Source organism: Carassius auratus, chromosome 50 (assembly GCF_003368295.1).
Source record: "Carassius auratus strain Wakin chromosome 50, ASM336829v1, whole genome shotgun sequence".
NCBI lineage: Eukaryota > Metazoa > Chordata > Actinopteri > Cypriniformes > Cyprinidae > Carassius > Carassius auratus.
Genome location: NC_039292.1, coordinates 18,570,323 through 18,591,108, shown reverse-complemented (window position 1 = coordinate 18,591,108; position 20,786 = coordinate 18,570,323). Strand labels below are relative to the sequence as shown.

Here is a 20,786-nt window from a genome sequence, read left to right as displayed (position 1 = left end):
ATGATGCTGTGATTTCACAGTTGTAATGGCTTTTTCCATCGCTGCACCACAGTAAACACTGCGGAATACAATACACAGTTTGGAAGGTAGAGCGGTAAATTATTACAGTTTAATCTGAGACTGGATTTCATCATCTTGACGCTTAGCTCTTGAGAATCAATGGAAGCTAAATATAACATCACATCTCGAAGAGTATGACAAACTAACTCTAAAAATAGTGTGGACTGATGTTACAAAAACCAGAGACCAAGCAACATCTTGCCTTTCTAAGAAGTGTGATGGAAGTCATGTGAAGATACTAATGTGACAATACTGGGGCTGTAAGTAAAGCTCTGCTGAATAATGTAAAATTATCTATATCATGTTGCTGATTTCAGATGACAGTCAGCTAATGTTTCAGTCTTTTTCATGTGTTTTGTGAAAGATTAATCAAGGACAGGAAATGCAGCCGTTTCTGTGCTATGACTGATGTTATTAACAGCATACTGAAGTATACTTAGTAAATTCTGTATTCAATCTGTTTAGTGTGTAATAAATGTTAAGCAATATATGAATTGGAATGGAATATTAGACATTTTATATTGAAATGGAAAAATTATGCTTGCATAGTTTTCCCAAAAACATTTAGTTATCCCTAGAGTTTGTCTCTTAATTTCTGTTCAACCCTGTTATGCTGTGACACTGTGTTTATTGAAATGTATGACATTATATTCAGAGAGTGACATGAACGTAGTTTTGATCACATGGAAAGTTTATCTTGTAATCTTTGTCAGTTTTACTTATATTGGCCTCACCATATGGGAACCTGTCAAAAAGTTCAACCCTGTTATGGGGACAAATAACAGGGATAAATACTTGGAGAAAACTGACTGTAAATTATGAGTTATGCTCCAGTATATGCTGGCTAAGCTCTTCACTGGTTTTCAACCCTCATACGCTTTTCTCTTCAACTGGATGGATGGATTGTTATTATTTTTCTACAGCATGAATGTGACCTGATGATTCAGACAACTGCGTAGTCCTTATATAGCGACTTACAGCTGCTTCAAACTGGAATTGATGTTTGAGCAACAACAACAACAACAAAAAAAAAACTTTCTGCAACCATTTACTGACCCAATGATCCAAACCTGTATGACTTTCTTTGGACATAAAAATATGTATATTCAGAAATGTATCAGTGTTTTCTAATGCAGTCGAAGCAACCAAAGCTGTTTATTAATCAAAAATATCAAATTATAAAAATTTCATCATATTATATTTTGGGTTGGATGGCAGGATTTTCATTTTGGGGTTAACTATCTCTTTAACTCATTTTCAAATCTAACAGACCATATTATATTACAGAATTCATTCTAAAAACCATCCATTCTTGAGAGAACATATGACGAATTCATCTTGAGGTAACTCGCTCTTAGTATGTTTGTTATTTTAGATAAACGTTAGCAAATGTGCCATAATGTGCGTTGGGTGAGTTAACCCAATGAACTTATATTTTAGGTTGAACGATTAGGCCTACCTTTAAAATCCGAAGTTCCTTTAAATCACTTTGAACCCATCGTTTAATACACACACATTCCGACACCGGCAGCAGCAGCCGAAACAAACTGCAGTGCGCTTAGAAAACAGAAAGATGCGCATTTGTACACTGATTTCTGAGGAAGAGAGAGAGAGAGAGAGAGAGAGAGAGAGAGAGAGAGAGAGAGAGAGTTGCTCGTGCAGGGAGCGTGTTCAGTGTTCACTTCACCTCACACATGTAACGTGGCAGCCAGAGATGGCAAAGCTCCTCAACAAGTGAAGCGTGTTGTCTTCAGTTCCCCGAGGAATCGCAGCATGGTGGCGGTGAGCGCGGAGAGCCCCGTGGATCAGTACCGGACGCTGGCGTACGACACCGCGCTCAGTACTTTACTCGCTGTGCTGGTGTACGCGGTGGTGAAGGTGAGCCTGGACGGGATCCGCCAGTGGCGGGCTCGGATCTCGGTTCTGATCGTGGGCTCGGGTCCGATCGGGCTGACCGCGGCTCTGGTCGCTGTCCGCTCCGGTAAGGTGCTGAAACTGACTCTTCTGGATGAGCGCTACCGGAGCGCGCTGCTCTGCAGACCGCAGCAGATCGCGCTGGACCCCCGCAGCGTGCGCTTCCTCCTGGACCTGGGGGTGGATTTTGACAACATGGAAGGCTGCTGGCACAACGAGCACTTCTTCACCAAGATCGGAGTGTTTCAGGAGTATTTGTTGAGCATCCTGGAGCAGAAGAAGAAAAAGGTGGACGTGAAAGTCCAATTGGGTACAAAGGTACGTCACGTGTTAGTGGCAGTTTCTTACGGAGTTGCTTGCAAATAAATCAGAACCACGTGTTAAAGTTATTATATATATATATATATATATTTTTTTTTTATTCTTCATACACCTGTCCTGACATATGCTTTCAAAACAAAGATGCATTAAAAACTTTTTGTGCTTTGTAACATGGTAATAGTATTTTAGCTGGTCCAAGCTGGTTATTTGATGGTTATTAGCTGGACTGACCACCACCTGATCTTGTCAGGTTATGGTGGTCCCGCTGGTTTTTGAAACATGGTAGCTGGTCATCATGCTAGCTATTAATTAGCTTGAACCATCTTCTGACCAGCAAATAACCTGGGGTGCGTTGCCGAAAAGCATCATTATCTAACTATGGTCGCAAGTTCCATTGAGCTCTGTTACTAACGCTGGAACTTGTGACCATAGTTGCTTTTGGGAAATGCACCCTAGTTTGGCTCAGCCAATAACGAGATTAAACTAGCTAATGGCCAACTTAAACAGTGTATGACCAGCTGGGACCAGTTTATAACCAACATACACCAACTAATAACCAGTTTGAATCAACAAATTACTAGCTCAAACTAGCTATAGGCAAGCTTAAACAATATAACAACCAGCTGGATCACTTAATAACCAGCTTACACTCTCTAATAACCAGTTTGGCCCAGTTTTATGACAAGGCAATTATATTTTATACAATTGTTAATTATATAAAACAATGATATTCATGATTTAGAAATGCTTGGTATTCTTCCAAAACAACAACAACAACAACAAAAACAACTTTTAAGCATATTTAAAATAGTGGATTTACCTTTATGATTTTAAAAATAATGAAGTTGTGTACACTTACGTTTTAAAGGCGTAAATAAAATATGTTATTATTTTTAATTACTTATATACTTGAATAAATAAATAAATACAAACATACAAACTAATACACAATGGTGCATGATGCCACTGGCTTTTGAAATCACAAATATACTTGAAGTGCTTCTGATAGATTTGCTGAGCAGAGACACAGTTCAGTCAGTGTTAACTCAGCAGACAGAGTCACAGTCGAGGAGCTCAATAAAGCTGCTGTCCGTCTGCAGAAAAATGACCTTCAGCAATTAAAATCTGTTTCCTGGACACGTGTTTTCTGCTCACAGGTATGGGCCCTTTCTCCTCTCTAAAGATTTAAAATGATGAATTTTTAATGTAGAGTAGCGATTGCCTCAGTAATTAAAACACAAGCAGCACTGAATTCCTATCACCATGAGACAGCATTTCGAGCTGTTCTGACAGATGGCTCTGATTTACAGGAAATGACTGTGATGGCAGATTTCAAACTGTTTCATTAAATACACATTTAGTGCCAACTAACTAATTGCCTGATGTCTGTCATCTAATGATCAGGTGATTATGTGAAACAGGTGCAGTGAGAAGACATTCATAAAGCGACAGACAGCTAACCAGTGAAGATCTCTCTCTCTCTCTCTGTCTCTTTCGCTCTTATTTTGGTCTTTGTGAAGGCCAGCAGTATTTTATTGTTTGCTATAAAAGTGCTCTTTCTTTTGTAGAGTGCTGCATGCTGAAATGTATTTATTTTCAGTCTAGACAGGCATTTGTTTGGGACACTTTGGGCATTTTATCTTGGCCGTGTTCTTCTGAGGGCCAAGCAATTTGTGAACCAAAGTTTTTTTTTTTTTTAATTAACAAATCAGTATCTTTTGGTATTTATTCTGCAGCCTGAGATACTTAGGTGTTCATGGACTTGGAGAAGCATTCTATATTATTTCACAAACAGTATGCAGTGACATACATTTGACAAAAGTGCACACATTAATACACTGAACTCCATTTTTCACTCACACACACACACACACACACACACACACACACACACACACACACACACACACACACACACACAAATATGTACATTGTTCAAGAATCAGACTACACTGAGCTTTTATTTCATTTAAAACAACTGACTCTGCAGGAGTCCGTCTGTATTATTCTCATATAAGAGACATACATTTTATTAATTATTTATTTTTTACATTAAATATAAATAAAAGTACAAACTGCTTATTATACTGAATGTCTTTCATATATAAAACATGCATGATGAGCATGCAGCATACTTCTGACATGCTTATTTTTCCATATTTTGTACCATTTCACATATTATTTTGTAATACTAGCCATTATACAGTAAATGTTGTGCAGTATGTCAGATGCAGTCATGTACTGTGAGGTAAGTGTTCCAGTGTAAATGGATTTCTCTGGCCTTGGACTCTCAGGCCTGTCTGTTTATGCCAGGTCTCTGATGTATCTAGACGCTCACATCCAATAAACCAAACCAGACTTGAGTTTCATTTCATTTAGAGCTATTCTGGGTGACAAGCTGTCAGTCTGGTTTAATGAATACGTCCTTCTGCTCGGAGGAGCACACACTGCCGGTGACAAATTACAGTCTTTACTTGTTGCTGTCTATGCAAATAAATGATTGATACTTTTATTTATGCAGGTTAAACACAGTTTGTTGTTGAGAAGTGTGTTGGCTTAATGGCATAAAGGCCATTATCAATCCAATACTTATCCAATCCAATACTTTGTCCTACATAATGATGATTTAGTACTAAACAATGTATGTATTTTGTAAGCATTACTTTTTTTGTATTATTCATAATGGATATTTGTTCAATCATTGGACCATGCATGTTAATTGTTTGGATTTAATTTAGTTTAATTTGATGTTAATTTAGTTGTTCACTTGGAAATTAAACACTCCATGTTTTGATTCGCTAAAAAGGACTGGTTCAGAGTCATGTTTAGGGAATCAGACAGCTCTGACCGTGCTTACTTAAAACAACTATAACAGAGTAGAGCATTAGACTATATAATAAAACGAACTGGTTCAGAATCATTAGTTTGGGGATCAGACTGTGCTAACCATGCTGAATGTTTTTGATTCCCTTAAAAGAACATTCTTATTCGAATCAAAGAATCATTTGATTTGGAATCTAAATTTACTGGCTGCACTCAGTGTTTTCTCTCGCTGTGATCCTGTAGTTTAGTGAGGAGTACCTGAGGAAGATGCCGAGGGGTGAATGGCCGCGGGTGATTGTAGTTGCTGACGGTTCGTGTGGAGACTCCTGCTCTGTGCTGGGCATCAGCTCTGATTACATCGTGGAATCATGTCGTGCTTATGGCGCCAATGCTACTATAGAAAGACCGGACCAGAGGCAGGTGAGTTACATACATGCTTATATGCAAGTCTTTTGCAAAGTCAAAGTTTTTTCAGAAGGCCCATGAAATCAAAATTGGAGTTTCGTTGCTTTGTTGCTACGTCTATTAGTAGCTTGACAAGATGATAAATGCGCAGTCAACGGGACTTTTATTATATAATATTATCTGCTACAGCTAAAAAACAAACAAACAAAAACACTTAACATTTGAAACACTTCAAGTGCCCATTCAATACAATTAAGCACAACTTGTCAAGGTTATACCGAATAAAAATCTATGTAAAATTTAATTGAATAAAAAAGCCAGACTTTTTTTCTATATTCTATATGTCACGATCGTCAGCTCGAGTGCCCATGAACTTCAGCAAGGCACTCCACTCAGGACTCATTCATAACTCCATTTCCCGTTCTTAGGACTAATCACAACCGTGTGTTCCCCATTACCACTCCTATATATAAACTGTGTTTGGACTCTCAGTCATTGTGAAGTCTTGTTTAGCCTGTCTGACATTTCTGAGCATTTTTCCTTGTGTTTGTTCCTTCCGCACCTGACCTTTGGATTGTTTATACTGACTCTGATTCTCTGCTGCCAGCCTTGACATCTGCTTGTTTCTGTTATCGATTCTGGTTATCCCTAACATACCTAATGCTGTTACTGATCATTGCCTGTCTGACCATTCTCATAATTAAAGTTCTGCATATGGATCCGAACGTCTCTGGCTCATCGTTACAGAAGACTTCGGCAAACCAGGATTCAGCAGCTTTATTGAACAGCAGACTAGGTATGGAGCCAGCTAAAAGTTCATTCAACCCTGTAAGTGTGCTTTGCTCCATTTTTCAAGACGGCCGACCAATTGAGCTTTATGTGGAGGTATTCATTCAGTATAGTCACCTGTTGCCTGGGGATGAGCATCTGATAAAGGATTGTTTCTGGAGTGGTCTTGACGCTAAGATAAGCTTAAATTTACCAGAAGAAAACCCTAGCTGGACCCTGGGACAGTTTATTGACTTTGTGTTGCAGTTTTGTGGCTCTCCCTTTATAGTTGAGGAGGTCAATTCTCCGAGGTGTCCAGCTCGGCAGCTCCTATCCGTTCGCTGGTCCCTGTACCTGAGCTTCTGCACAAGATGGCCACCAGCCCGCTGCACAAGATGGCCGACAGCCCGTTGCACAAGATGGCAGCCGTCGCTGATCTTCCAGAGTCAAGGCAGGTCCCCGTTGACTTTCCAGAGTCAAGTCAGGTCCCTGTTGATTTCCCAAAGTCTAGTCAGGTCACCGTCGACCGTCTAGAGTCAGGTGAAGTCACCACTAACACCCATAAGACAAGTAAAACAACAGTTAAATTCATGAGTCAAGTCAGGTCCCCATTGATTTCCCACAGTGTAGTCAGTTCACCGCTGACCGACCAGAGTCAGGTCAAGTCACAGTTGATCTTCATGAACAAGGTCAAGTCACCATTGATCTTCATGAGCCAAGTCAAGTCACCATTGATCTTCATGAGCCAAGTCAAGTCACCATTGATCTTCATGAGCCAGGTCAAGTCACCATTGATCTTCATGAGCCAGGTCAAGTCACAGTTGATCTTCATGAGCCAAGTCAAGTCACTTTTGATCTTCATGAGCCAGGTCAAGTCACCGTTGATCCTCATGAGCCAAGTCAAGTCACCGTTGATCTTCATGAGCCAAGTCAAGTCACCATTGATCTTCATGAGCCAGGTCAAGTCACCAATAATCTTCATGAGCAAAAACAAGTCACAGTTGATCTTCATGAGCCAAGTCAAGTCACAGTTAATCTTCATGAGCCAGGTCAAGTCACTTTTGATCTTCAGGAGCCAAGTCAAGTCACCGTTGATCCTCATGAGCCAAGTCAAGTCACCGTTGATCTTCATGAGCCAGGTCAAGTCACCGTTGATCCTCATGAGCCAAGTCAAGTCACCGTTGATCTTCATGAGCCAGGTCAAGTCACCGTTGATCTTCATGAGCCAAGTCAAGTCACCGTTGATCTTCATGAGCCAAGTCAAGTCACCGTTGATCTTCATGAGCCAAGTCAAGTCACCGTTGTCTTCATGAGCCAAGTCAAGTCACCGTTGATCTTCATGAGCAAAACCAAGTCACAGTTGATCTTCCTGAACCCAGTCATATTACCAAATTACAGAGCCTCATCACGTCTCAGCTGAACTTCCAGAGCCTCGTCACGTCTCAGCCTAACTTTCCAGAGAGAACTTGGAGACCATTTGGGAACTCCCTAACCACCTCATCACAGCCACGGAGGCCACCATTAACCTGTTCATGTTCTCTGTTTCAGACCTACCTAACAAGACTTGCTCTCCTGCTCCATTGACTCCACTGTGGTGGTCCTCTGCTCCACCCTGGTGGGCTTCTGCCTCATCTGCTCAGCTGTGGTGGTCCTCTGCTCCACCCTGGTGGACTCCAGCTCCGCTTTGGTGGCTCCCATGCCACCTGCTCTGTCTTGGTGGACCCCTGTTACTGAGTTAAGCGCAAGGCAAGCCCCTGTTCCTGAGTTAAACCCACGGCGGGCCCCTGTGCCCAAGTTAAGCCCTGTTCCCAAGTTAAGCCCATGGCAGGCCCCTGTTCCTGAGTTAGGCCCACGGCGGGCTCCTGTTTCCCATGTTAGGCCCACGGCGGGCTCCTGTTTCCCATGTTAGGCCCATGGTGGGCTCTTGTTTCCCATGTTAGGCCCACTGCTGGCTCAGGTTTTCCAGAGTTAGGCCCAGGAAGGGCTCCTGTTTCCCGAGTTAGGCACCAGTCCCAGCCCCTCCACTTCCACACAGACCTGTCCTTCCGTCCCTCCCCCTGTTCCGCCTCCGCTCCACCACCCTCCTAGATTGTTAAGAGTGTCTGGAAGCCACTCGTTGGTGGGGGGTGTCGGCAGGTGGCTATGTCACTATCGTCAGCTGGAGTGCCCATCAACTTCAGCAGGGCACTCCACTCAGGACTCATTCATAACTCCATTTCCGATAATCACGTTCTTAGGACTAATCACAACCGTGTGTTCCCCATTACCACTCCCATATGTAAACTGTGTTTGGACTCTCAATCATTGCGAAGTCTTGTTTAGCCTGTCTGACATTTCTGAGCATTTTTCCTTGTGTTTGTTCCTTCCGCACCTGACCTTTTGGATTGTTTATACTGACTCTGATTCTCTGCTGCCTGCCCCGACATCTGCTTGTTTCTGTTATCGATCCTGGTCATCCCTAACATACCTGACGCTGTTACTGATCATTGCCTGTCTGACCATTCTCATAATTAAAGTTCTGCATATGGATCCGAACATCTCTGGCTCATCATTACACTATACACTATAAAAGTGAATACAGGTAATTTTTACCTTAAGATGCTTACTTTTTTGAACATTAAAAATGACTGAGTTATGGCAAAAATAGTTTTTTATATATTTGAATGTATGCTGAGATTACGAACTTAAGTACATTAATGTTATTTGACCTAAAAAATAATTAAATAGGGGACTGTTCACACAGAATGTGTGTCAGACAGTTGTCCTTTTGCAACATCTTGCACATGATTGCCACGTTTTTTAAGATGCTGTGTCAAGTTAAAATGATTTAAATTTTTACACGCTGACCAATCAGAAGAGACCAGAGGTGGGTCAAGCATTGCAAACTTTTGTTTACAGTAGCAAATTGGCGCTGCAACTGTTTTCATGCCACGGCAACATGGTGGAGGAGGCATTCTGTGCTGTACTTTTTTTAAAACCATTCCTGATCATTGCGTCTTTTTAGACTCATACGTGTTATGTGTGAATGGTCACCGTCGACCGTCTAGAGTCAGGTGAAGTCACCACTAACACCCATAAGACAAGTAAAACAACAGTTAAATTCATGAGTCAAGTCAGGTCCCCATTGATTTCCCACAGTGTAGTCAGTTCACCGCTGACCGACCAGAGTCAGGTCAAGTCACAGTTGATCTTCATGAACAAGGTCAAGTCACCATTGATCTTCATGAGCCAAGTCAAGTCACCATTGATCTTCATGAGCCAAGTCAAGTCACCATTGATCTTCATGAGCCAAGTCAAGTCACCATTGATCTTCATGAGCCAGGTCAAGTCACAGTTGATCTTCATGAGCCAAGTCAAGTCACTTTTGATCTTCATGAGCCAGGTCAAGTCACCGTTGATCCTCATGAGCCAAGTCAAGTCACCGTTGATCTTCATGAGCCAAGTCAAGTCACCATTGATCTTCATGAGCCAGGTCAAGTCACCAATAATCTTCATGAGCAAAAACAAGTCACAGTTGATCTTCATGAGCCAAGTCAAGTCACAGTTAATCTTCATGAGCCAGGTCAAGTCACTTTTGATCTTCAGGAGCCAAGTCAAGTCACCGTTGATCCTCATGAGCCAAGTCAAGTCACCGTTGATCTTCATGAGCCAGGTCAAGTCACCGTTGATCCTCATGAGCCAAGTCAAGTCACCGTTGATCTTCATGAGCCAGGTCAAGTCACCGTTGATCTTCATGAGCCAAGTCAAGTCACCGTTGATCTTCATGAGCCAAGTCAAGTCACCGTTGATCTTCATGAGCCAAGTCAAGTCACCGTTGTCTTCATGAGCCAAGTCAAGTCACCGTTGATCTTCATGAGCAAAACCAAGTCACAGTTGATCTTCCTGAACCCAGTCATATTACCAAATTACAGAGCCTCATCACGTCTCAGCTGAACTTCCAGAGCCTCGTCACGTCTCAGCCTAACTTTCCAGAGAGAACTTGGAGACCATTTGGGAACTCCCTAACCACCTCATCACAGCCACGGAGGCCACCATTAACCTGTTCATGTTCTCTGTTTCAGACCTACCTAACAAGACTTGCTCTCCTGCTCCATTGACTCCACTGTGGTGGTCCTCTGCTCCACCCTGGTGGGCTTCTGCCTCATCTGCTCAGCTGTGGTGGTCCTCTGCTCCACCCTGGTGGACTCCAGCTCCGCTTTGGTGGCTCCCATGCCACCTGCTCTGTCTTGGTGGACCCCTGTTACTGAGTTAAGCGCAAGGCAAGCCCCTGTTCCTGAGTTAAACCCACGGCGGGCCCCTGTGCCCAAGTTAAGCCCTGTTCCCAAGTTAAGCCCATGGCAGGCCCCTGTTCCTGAGTTAGGCCCACGGCGGGCTCCTGTTTCCCATGTTAGGCCCACGGCGGGCTCCTGTTTCCCATGTTAGGCCCATGGTGGGCTCTTGTTTCCCATGTTAGGCCCACTGCTGGCTCAGGTTTTCCAGAGTTAGGCCCAGGAAGGGCTCCTGTTTCCCGAGTTAGGCACCAGTCCCAGCCCCTCCACTTCCACACAGACCTGTCCTTCCGTCCCTCCCCCTGTTCCGCCTCCGCTCCACCACCCTCCTAGATTGTTAAGAGTGTCTGGAAGCCACTCGTTGGTGGGGGGTGTCGGCAGGTGGCTATGTCACTATCGTCAGCTGGAGTGCCCATCAACTTCAGCAGGGCACTCCACTCAGGACTCATTCATAACTCCATTTCCGATAATCACGTTCTTAGGACTAATCACAACCGTGTGTTCCCCATTACCACTCCCATATGTAAACTGTGTTTGGACTCTCAATCATTGCGAAGTCTTGTTTAGCCTGTCTGACATTTCTGAGCATTTTTCCTTGTGTTTGTTCCTTCCGCACCTGACCTTTTGGATTGTTTATACTGACTCTGATTCTCTGCTGCCTGCCCCGACATCTGCTTGTTTCTGTTATCGATCCTGGTCATCCCTAACATACCTGACGCTGTTACTGATCATTGCCTGTCTGACCATTCTCATAATTAAAGTTCTGCATATGGATCCGAACATCTCTGGCTCATCATTACACTATACACTATAAAAGTGAATACAGGTAATTTTTACCTTAAGATGCTTACTTTTTTTGAACATTAAAAATGACTGAGTTATGGCAAAAATAGTTTTTTATATATTTGAATGTATGCTGAGATTACGAACTTAAGTACATTAATGTTATTTGACCTAAAAAATAATTAAATAGGGGACTGTTCACACAGAATGTGTGTCAGACAGTTGTCCTTTTGCAACATCTTGCACATGATTGCCACGTTTTTTAAGATGCTGTGTCAAGTTAAAATGATTTAAATTTTTACACGCTGACCAATCAGAAGAGACCAGAGGTGGGTCAAACATTGCAAACTTTTGTTTACAGCAGCAAATTGGCGCTGCAACTGTTTTCATGCCACGGCAACATGGCGGAGGAGGCATTCTGTGCTGCACTTTTTTTAAAACCATTCCTGATCGTTGCGTCTTTTTAGACTCATACGTGTTATGTGTGAACGGCCCTTTACAGTGCATGTGCACTTTTCTTTCTTTCTCCTTAAATCACACCATTATATCTCAGTAGCAACATTTTCCCTCTTCCCATGCTATTTTTCTCAGAAACCTCTCATTTGTGTTCTTGAAAATGAATAGTGTTTGTCCGAGCACTCTGTGGTCATGAGGTCATCAGGGTCCTACTGGGCTGATTCATTTTATGAATATGAGTTAGGAAATTAAGCCATTCTGAATAATAATAGAGTCTGTTTCTGCCAGCAACCAAACACTGATTATGCAGGTGAGGCTAGCACATGTTATGAGGAAGAGTGATCCTGTCTGTAATCTGATTGTTTTGACACAGGTTTAGAATGACAGTTTGTATAATTGATTTTTCTCTCTTTCTCCTTAGTTAATGGGCTTTTTGTTTGAGCAGATGGTAGAGAGTGTTTAGCTACCGCAGATAACCAAGGTCAGCTAGCATCCCTGACAGCCTGTTTCATTACTCTGTGTTATGTATACAGTTATTCATCAAACAAGCTTTAGCAACCTTGATAAGGTTCAGAGATAAGCAGGGTTTCAGTCTAATTGGCTCTGAATATTGAGGATTTTTGACTCCAGCACCAGTTGATACCAGTTTTCACTCTCTCTGTGAGATTTAAAGGGACAGTTCACCCAAAAATGAACATTTTGCGATATTTAACTCACCCTTGTGTCTTTACAAACCTCCACGACTTTCTTCTGTTGAACGCGAAAGAAAATATTTTTAAGAATGTTGTTAACCAAACAGTTTCTGGTTCCCACTGACTCCCATTGTGTGGTCAAAAATATATAATGGAAGTTAATGGGAACCAGATATTTTTTGGTTACCACCATTCTTCAAAATATTTTCTCATATTTTGAGATCGCTCATAACTTTTGGAGAGAAGCGCACACACTTAAGGCTGGTTCACACGGCAGGATAATTTGGCCGATTTTAGCCCCGATTCACCCCTTCTGACAATCTTAGGATGCTCCGATTATCGTAAAATAATCTGATCAAATATTCCTGCCGTGTGTGGTGTGTTAAGACTGCTCTCCTCTGCTCGGAAGAATGTTGGGACCGCTCAGATCTCAAATCGGGGATATCCAACATGTTGGATTTATTTGGCCCGATTTCTTCTCGTGTGTGATGTCCCCCGAGGACAAACAATCACGCAGACTGTGGACTGTAGCGTGTAGCCAATCAAAAAGTGAGGTAGCGAGGCGGTGAGGAAATACCGGGAAACAAAATCAAAGCAGCCGGCGTATATAATATAACAAATTCAAATAAAGTCGATGGGCATAACTACATCCACAACTGCAGTCCACCAGAGTACATGGAAACGAATATATGAATTTATCTGTGTAGTATGTAACAACATTTCTATGAGCTAAAACAACAACTTTCCTCCATATCATGATGTAGCAAGTATAGTCCATGCTCGCGTTGTCTCCACCTCTTTGACCATTGCCTTTTCTTGTTTTTCTTATGTTTTTTTTTTTTCGTTAAAAACAAAGTACAAACTATGGCCACAACATCCTCTTCGTCCGCCATGATTGTTTACTCTGAAGTCACGTTTGATCTCGAGGGATTTTGGGAGATTTCCCGTCTGACCTGGGAATGCTCGGGAGTCAAATCAGTTCGTGTGTGATGTGTTGATATTGCCGTGTGGCTGCACACCACACACTGAACGACCAAAACTGTTAGACCCGTGATTTTTTAGCGCCGTGTGTGGGGTCTCTCAGGTTTGGAAAACCGGCCGACAATTTTAAACTGATATGAAACGTCATAATTTGAGTCGCTCAAGCTATCAAATGAATGAATCTTTAAAAGGTTAAGATTCGACTGTATACTAGCGTACATGCATAATATCTAGTATATTTTGGGTTTTATGATTGAACAGGCCATCTTAGCAGGCATGTGATGTTCCTTCAACATTGAAATGTGGTTGAAGTAATGTTGGGTGTTGTCTCAATGTTGAAAAAATGTCGAACAAATGTTTAATGCTAAATGGTTGTAAAAAGATTAGCAAAATACTTATAAATCAACCTTAGTATTTGAACAAGAGCTGCATAAAAGTCAACAAACTTAGTAAAATCAAAAAAAAAAAGATTCAACAGTTGATGTAGACGCTGAAATGATGGGTGGGATTTTTGCCGCTGTACCTTTAAGAAATTCCGTCTTCACATTGCATGTTTTCATTGATTTAATAAAGTCAATTACATACAGATTTTAAAATGAAAGCCTCTTGATTCCATTTAGGAATATTCAGTAGTCCGTGTACTTTTCATGGAATACTGGTCCAGATGTAGTGACATGTACTTCATACATAAGCAAGACATTAATGATTTGATCTTTTTTTCTGCTTTCTAGGTCCCTACACCAGAGATCCGTGCACATAGTTTGTATTTTGATCTGTCGGCGTATGGGATCGACACTGTGAAGGAATCACGCAGCTCGTCTCAGCCGGCAGCGAAGCCTGGATTCCACCTGAAGATCTACGGGACGTTCAGGAACCGCTGCATGGCTCTGGCCTGCACTTCAGACGCAGACTCCAAAATGATGCATTTCCTGCGCCACACGGCCAACTCTTCAGTAAGACGTCTCAATCCAAGCACGCATCTGTTAGACTCATGAACTCAACTTTAAAGTTTTGGTTGTGTGATTGTTTATATCGTCTCAAACACTTAATCTCCCTTGTAGGGTGAGAGACTGAACTTTCCTCTCTGTTGTCTCAGATCATGAAGAACATCTTCCACCAGTCGTTCAACGCGTATAAGACCGACATCGAGCCGCGTCTGAGTGAGCTCACGCTGCACCACATGCAGTGCAGCCGCAAGCTGTTCCAGATCATGCTGTCCTACAGACGCGTCAGCGCCGCTTACATCGAGGGAGACAACGTCGCCGTGACTGTGGAAGGAGAAGCTGCACGAGTGCTCAACTTCGACACTGGTGAGCATCACCTGAATGCTTCTAGACCAAATACAGTTACTTTTCTTTCAGGGTTTCTATTTCATTGCACGTCATTTTCTATGTAAACATGCACTAGATGGAGGTGTCTGGATGTTGAGTTCACGTCTTGTGTCTGTTGCAGCATCTCACCCATGACACGCTGTTCTGAAAACGAAGCATTTAAAAAAAACCCGCATCTTTACACTTGTTTTTTACACTTTTTTTTTTCTTTCCCACTCTTCTACTCTCCTGTGTCTTACATTTATAACTGGAAAAACGCATTCGGTGTGAATGTCCCCTTATACTTGTGGTTATGGATATTCATATTTCTAACTGTTCATATATTTACAGCTACAAATTTATATGAAGTAAAACTATGCATTGAAGGTTTTAAATAATATTTGAGTTTCCAAAAGCTAAAATTTGTAATGCAAATTACAATTTTTTTTTTATTTTTGTATTTTTGTTTCTAGAATGATTTAATTTCTGAAATTTGTCTGTCTGTTTGTTCAACCCTGTTATGCTGTGACATTTTTCTACAATGATAATAATAATAACACAATCTTTTTATTAAATAACACAATTTTCTTTAGTAAAATGTAATTTAATTTTAAATTTTTGGACTTTTTCCACCTTAAAAGTTCCACTCTATTTTGGGAAAAAAAAAAACATACTGATCAATTTGTTTTATTATACAATTTTCTTCTAGACACAAAGCACATGAATGTTGAGTATAATATTTTCTATAAACATATAATAATAATAGTAATAATAATAATAATAATAATAATAATAATAATAATAATAATAATAACATTTTATGTAGTAATTTTTTGTGAAATTTTCAATCTATCTATTTTTCTCTGTCTAACTTAATAGTTAAACTCCGTTTGGGAGCAAATAATAGTTTCACACACACACACACACACACACACACACACACACACACACACACACACACACACACACACACACACACACACATTGTGATACACAATATTTTTGATATTTCTATTGACAAATGTGATTTATTAAAGGCATACTAATACTGATTGATACTGTGACATAGTTGAAATGATTCTGGACTTTTCATTTCTTAAATAAATTAAAATAATAATCATAATTATAATAAACTAAATGAGACTGATCTGTATATATTTGAATCTGTAGCACTGTATAATATTCTAATCATGATCACTGGAAATAACATTTCCTTTCAGATCACAACTAATTGTATTCCACACTATTTGTTGTTATATACATGTGTGTTTGTTGATTGTGTGTAAGGTTGTGGTGTGAATCTGGGCATGAGAGGACTGGAGTCTCTGGGAATGTTCATCTACAGAACGGCCACAGCACTGGACCAGAACGACGTGTTCGAGGCGCTCTCGGCCAAAATCCAGCACTCCAGACACGTGGCAGAGACGTTCAGGAAGAGCGGACTGGCCTCGGCTGTGTTTGAATGACCCTGAGCGTGTGTGTGTGACCGAGTGTGTGTGTGTGTGTGTGTTCTGAGGTGAGTCATAAACTGTAACACGTAATGCTTACAGAATCAGGATCTGTTTTTGGAATGTTGAATATTCAGTGCACCTTAGAGTTACCGACGTTTGTACATTAGCATTTCATTTGTGAGGGAAAACGTTCATTGGTGTAATGTGAGTGTAAAATTGGTACATTGTGTTTTTGAGTAGTTTAAACATCTTGACAAGCCACTGCATTACATAATAAAATATCAAAGCAAGTGCAAGTGTCACTAATCAGTACAGTGTTAGCCTTAAAGGAACAGTGCACCCCAAAATGACAATTTGTTTTAGTGTCAGTTTAGTGTCAGGAAGTGTTTCTCATAGATCCTCACTGTCTGTGTATGGACACATCTGTTCAGATGATAAAACCTGTTGATGTATATCACGCTCTTACTCATCAGAGTCTGCTATAGGACACACAAGTCAGACATAAGTTGCTGCACTATACTAGCAAAAACTACGATTTTCAGCATGTTTCTGTGAATCACTAACAGACAGCATCACCGGAAAGAAATTAATCAACAATCAAACAAAAATGAACGACTCATCAGATCAGTAGAAGTGAAGTGCCTGGCAGAACTACATTCGGTTCATATTACATAGAAACCTCAAGATGTGTATTTATTTTGTGATATTTGTTAATAAAATAAAGTGCTTGCATCCTAATCCTGCATTCTCTCTTATTCAAGTATATACTTGAGTATTTTGTTCATTTGGATCAGGGTTATTATAGTAAACTAAAACTAAAATTAAGACCAAAGAAAAAAAAAAAAAAAACACATTACCTGAACACACACATTTTATTTCAAATAGTTGAACAATGGAAATGTTTTCCTGAACCCTCACACAGTCAGAAGTCAGGCGATGTTGACCTCTAGTGGACAAATGGAGAAATGTCTAATGTGGATTGGGCTCATGAAATGATGAATTCAATTATTAAATTAGATATCAAATAAATAAAAGTTTGGTAAAAAAATAAAAATAAAAATAAAAAAATAAATAAACAATTGAATGCATGGTGTTATTTTAGTATTTTCTATATACTAGTATATAATTTATTATTATTTTGAAGTAGATTTTGTTTTTATGTTTTCAGTTTACATTTTACTTTTAAGTTTATTTGATTAGTTTTTTATTTATTTATATTTCAGTTTGAGTACATCAACTTAACCTGTTAACTGTCACTCACGTTTTTGAAGATAGACTTGAATGTGCATGATACAAACCTAAATTTTTATATTTCATGACGGAAAACATTTTGTAACATGATTTTGATATGCCATTTACATGGTAATGCAATGTCTGATTTTAAAATGGGTTTTAAAGGATGAATTTTGAAATTTTATGTTTTCAAGTGATATATAACTTCTGATGATTTCTAAAATGTGATAGAGAAAAAGGCAACGAGGAAGTCTTTTTTTTAAACAAAGGTCAAAGCTCCTTTTGTAATGTAGATTTCTGAGGGTGCACTCTTGTCATAAATTGATCTATTACTTTTCCTACATAATTTTTAACAAAAAATATTGGTATAATATATATTTGGGAGTCTTAGACCTTTCCAACGATATATAGTTTGTCAAGATTAGATTAGATTTGATTGTAATATAGTATAGTCAACGTAGGCGTCCCGTTTACGGGACGGGGTGACATTTAACAGGTTAAACTTTTATTAAAACTGTGTGGGCTGTATTTAAATCTACTATTATTCATGTTTTAATACATATGTCCTAACACATTTATCCACTACCTGTCAAACGCAATATCTTACTGTCATTAAATGTCATTTCAACATTTCATATGCATTCATTGTAAATGTAAATCATTTTGTAATTTATTATATTATATTCATCAGAAAAGACAAATGACATCCTCATTGCTAATTATTAAAAACCTGTCACATTTTTATTTACATGAATAATTTCCAAACTGACTTTGTAGTAACTCTTCAACTGAAACACAGTAAATCATTTCCCCTAGTATGATCACTAACACTGAATCTAAAGTGTCTTTCATAAACTGTGTTTCAGCATGTCTTTAAACCAAGAAACTGGATTTTCCAAGTTAATGCCGACCTCAAACTCAGGTTTCTTTTCAAGGGCCAGCACAGTGATGGTGACCCCAGATCTGAAGGAAGCTGTCTGTGCTGGGGTCAGTGTACATGAAGCAGTGGGTCGGGCTGAAGACGCTGGGCACAGGATAGCAGAGTGATCCGCCTCTTTAGTGAAAAACCATAGAGGAAGAGTGAACACCCCTCTCACCTTGTCTGTGTTTGGTCACGCTCTGAAGGAGTCCTCGATGAAAGTCACAACCGGAGTGATCAGAAGACCAGTCTGTGGAAACACTTTGAGATGTTATAACTGGCCAAAGCAGACCATTAATTAGGGACACACACACACACATGCATGCAAAATAACAATAATAATAATAATACTGTATTCTGGCACACTGGTTGTGTGCATTTTAATAAAATGATTATATATATATATATATATATATATATATATATATATATATATATATATATATATATATATATATATTATTTTTTCGTTGAAAATATATATTAAACATATTCAAATAAAATATATATTTTAATCAATATATATGTTAGAATAATTTATTAAAATGCAAGCAGATACTAGAAATAATAATGTTTTCACTAGTTAATACTACTAATCATTCTAATAAGCTGATTTGCTGTCAATTTTGATCAATTTATTGTGTCCAGTTTTTCCCAAACTTTTGAATGGTATTGTACATAATTTTAAAATAATGATGTGTATGAAGTGTTCTAATATAATTGTTTAGTTTAATTATATAATTATTATTTTATATTTAATTATACAATTATTTTATTTTATATTATGTAATTGTTTTTAATTTATTATATTTAAATTATACATGTAATAATTTTAAAAACAGTAAGTTTATATTTATAATAGTTTTGTTGCATATATGCATATTTTGCAATGGTGTATATAATGCATTATAATTGTACATATAAATGTATATTAATATTATTATAATAGAAGAGTGTCAGTGAACCTTGTTCAGGGTGGGTAAGAGTTTGAAGATGACTTGCACTCTGTCAGGAGGAAAGCCGATCTCCTCTGTCTCTTTTAGAGCAGTGTGCACCTGTCCCCAGACTCACGCTTTCCTCCCAGGAAACACACTTCACCTGCGTGCTGCTGCAGGTGCAACACACCCATGACCCACACTGAACACACATGCTCATGCCAGAAATGCATTTTAGCAACAGCGGGATGAGCACCAACACCTGAGGAAGAGATGCCGGTAAACTGGGAAACTCATTGCTGCTGTCGTATCTCTTTAATTTTCTCCTTCAGATCCATCGTGGTGGTAATCAGCGTCTATTAGGAGACTTTCACAACACTCTGTGGTGGCGCTTATGCTTATCTCAGCCCTTCCCATGACGCTCTCTGGGCTCTGCACTGGTTCACTCTGTGAAACCGTTTCTGGATCCACATGCAGAAATAGAGAAATAGGACGCTTTTGGTTACTAAAGTAACCTTGGTTCCCTGAGACGAGAATGAGACATTGCTATGGAAATGACCCTTTCCTCCAAATATTACTGAAGCCTTATTGAATCAGGCCAGTGAAACTGACCAATGGTGTTCAAGCCTGCAAAATATGAGGGGGTCCCCCACTCTATAAAAGGTAGCGCTTATACATCATCCATTCAGAATCTTGACAGAAGCAACTTCCATCACCATCACCAAAAGACTGCTTTTTAAATTTTAGTTAGTTTTTTAACAAAAACTATGGACTCTCTCTTTTCTAGCACTTTAAATAAAGTTGTTCAGTTATGCTTAAGGAAGGTTAAGGAAAACAGTTTGACACCATGGTATAATGAGCATACTCGCACCCTAAAGAGAGCAGCCCGAAAAATGGAGCGCAGCTAAAAACAAAACTAGAGGTATTTCGTATTGCTTGGCGGGAAAGTAGCATATCCTACAGAAAAGCATTAAAAACTGCTAGATCCGATTACTTTTCTTCTTTTTTATAAGAAAACAAACATAACCCCAGGTATTTATTCAATACAGTGGCTAAATTAACGAAAAATAAAGCCTCAACAAGTGTTGACATTTCCCAACACCACAACAATAATGACTTTATGAACTACTTTACTCCTAAAATCGATACTATAAGAGATAAAATTGCAACCATTCAGCCGTCAGCTACAGTTTCGCATCAGACAGTACACTATAAACCCCCTGAGGAACAGTTCCACTCATTCTCTATTATAGGAGAGGAAGAATTGTATAAACTTGTTAAATCATTTAAACCAACAACATGTATGTTAGACCCTATACCATCTAAGCTCCTAAAAGAGGTGCTTCCAGAAGTCGTAGGTCCTCTTCTGACTATTATTAGTTCCTCATTGTCATTAGGATATGTCCCCAAAACCTTCAAACTGGCTGTTATTAAGCCTCTCATCAAAAAAACCACAACTTGACCCCA

General features: G+C 39.7%; 2 protein-coding genes across 2 annotated transcripts; one reads left to right on the top strand and one right to left on the bottom strand.

The window, feature by feature from the left end:
• Positions 1–1,714: 1,714 nt before the first annotated feature.
• LOC113067237 (uncharacterized) lies at positions 1,715–17,075 on the top strand. Its single transcript, XM_026239558.1, has 5 exons — positions 1,715–2,292; positions 5,362–5,538; positions 14,203–14,424; positions 14,568–14,781; positions 16,069–17,075. Exons 1-5 carry the CDS (start codon positions 1,834–1,836, stop codon positions 16,245–16,247), a joined length of 1,251 nt encoding a protein of 416 aa, XP_026095343.1. The 5' UTR covers positions 1,715–1,833; the 3' UTR covers positions 16,248–17,075.
• A 1,173-nt stretch (positions 17,076–18,248) lies between these two features.
• LOC113066491 (peroxisomal coenzyme A diphosphatase NUDT7) lies at positions 18,249–19,513 on the bottom strand. The gene is given in 5 exon segments (XM_074559880.1): positions 18,249–18,419; positions 18,421–18,505; positions 18,508–18,634; positions 19,350–19,438; positions 19,441–19,513. Coding segments are annotated over 5 exon segments (480 nt in total). The 3' UTR covers positions 18,249–18,313.
• Between the last annotated feature and the right edge of the window lie 1,273 nt (positions 19,514–20,786).

Bases quoted from the DNA above. Each gene is read 5' to 3' on its own strand.
- LOC113067237 (XM_026239558.1), top strand. From the start codon at position 1,834: ATGGTGGCGGTGAGCGCGGAGAGCCCCGTGGATCAGTACCGGACGCTG. The intron at 14,425-14,567 runs GTAAGACGTCTC...CTGTTGTCTCAG, and splicing joins GCCACACGGCCAACTCTTCA to ATCATGAAGAACATCTTCCA. The intron at 14,782-16,068 runs GTGAGCATCACC...ATTGTGTGTAAG, and splicing joins AGTGCTCAACTTCGACACTG to GTTGTGGTGTGAATCTGGGC.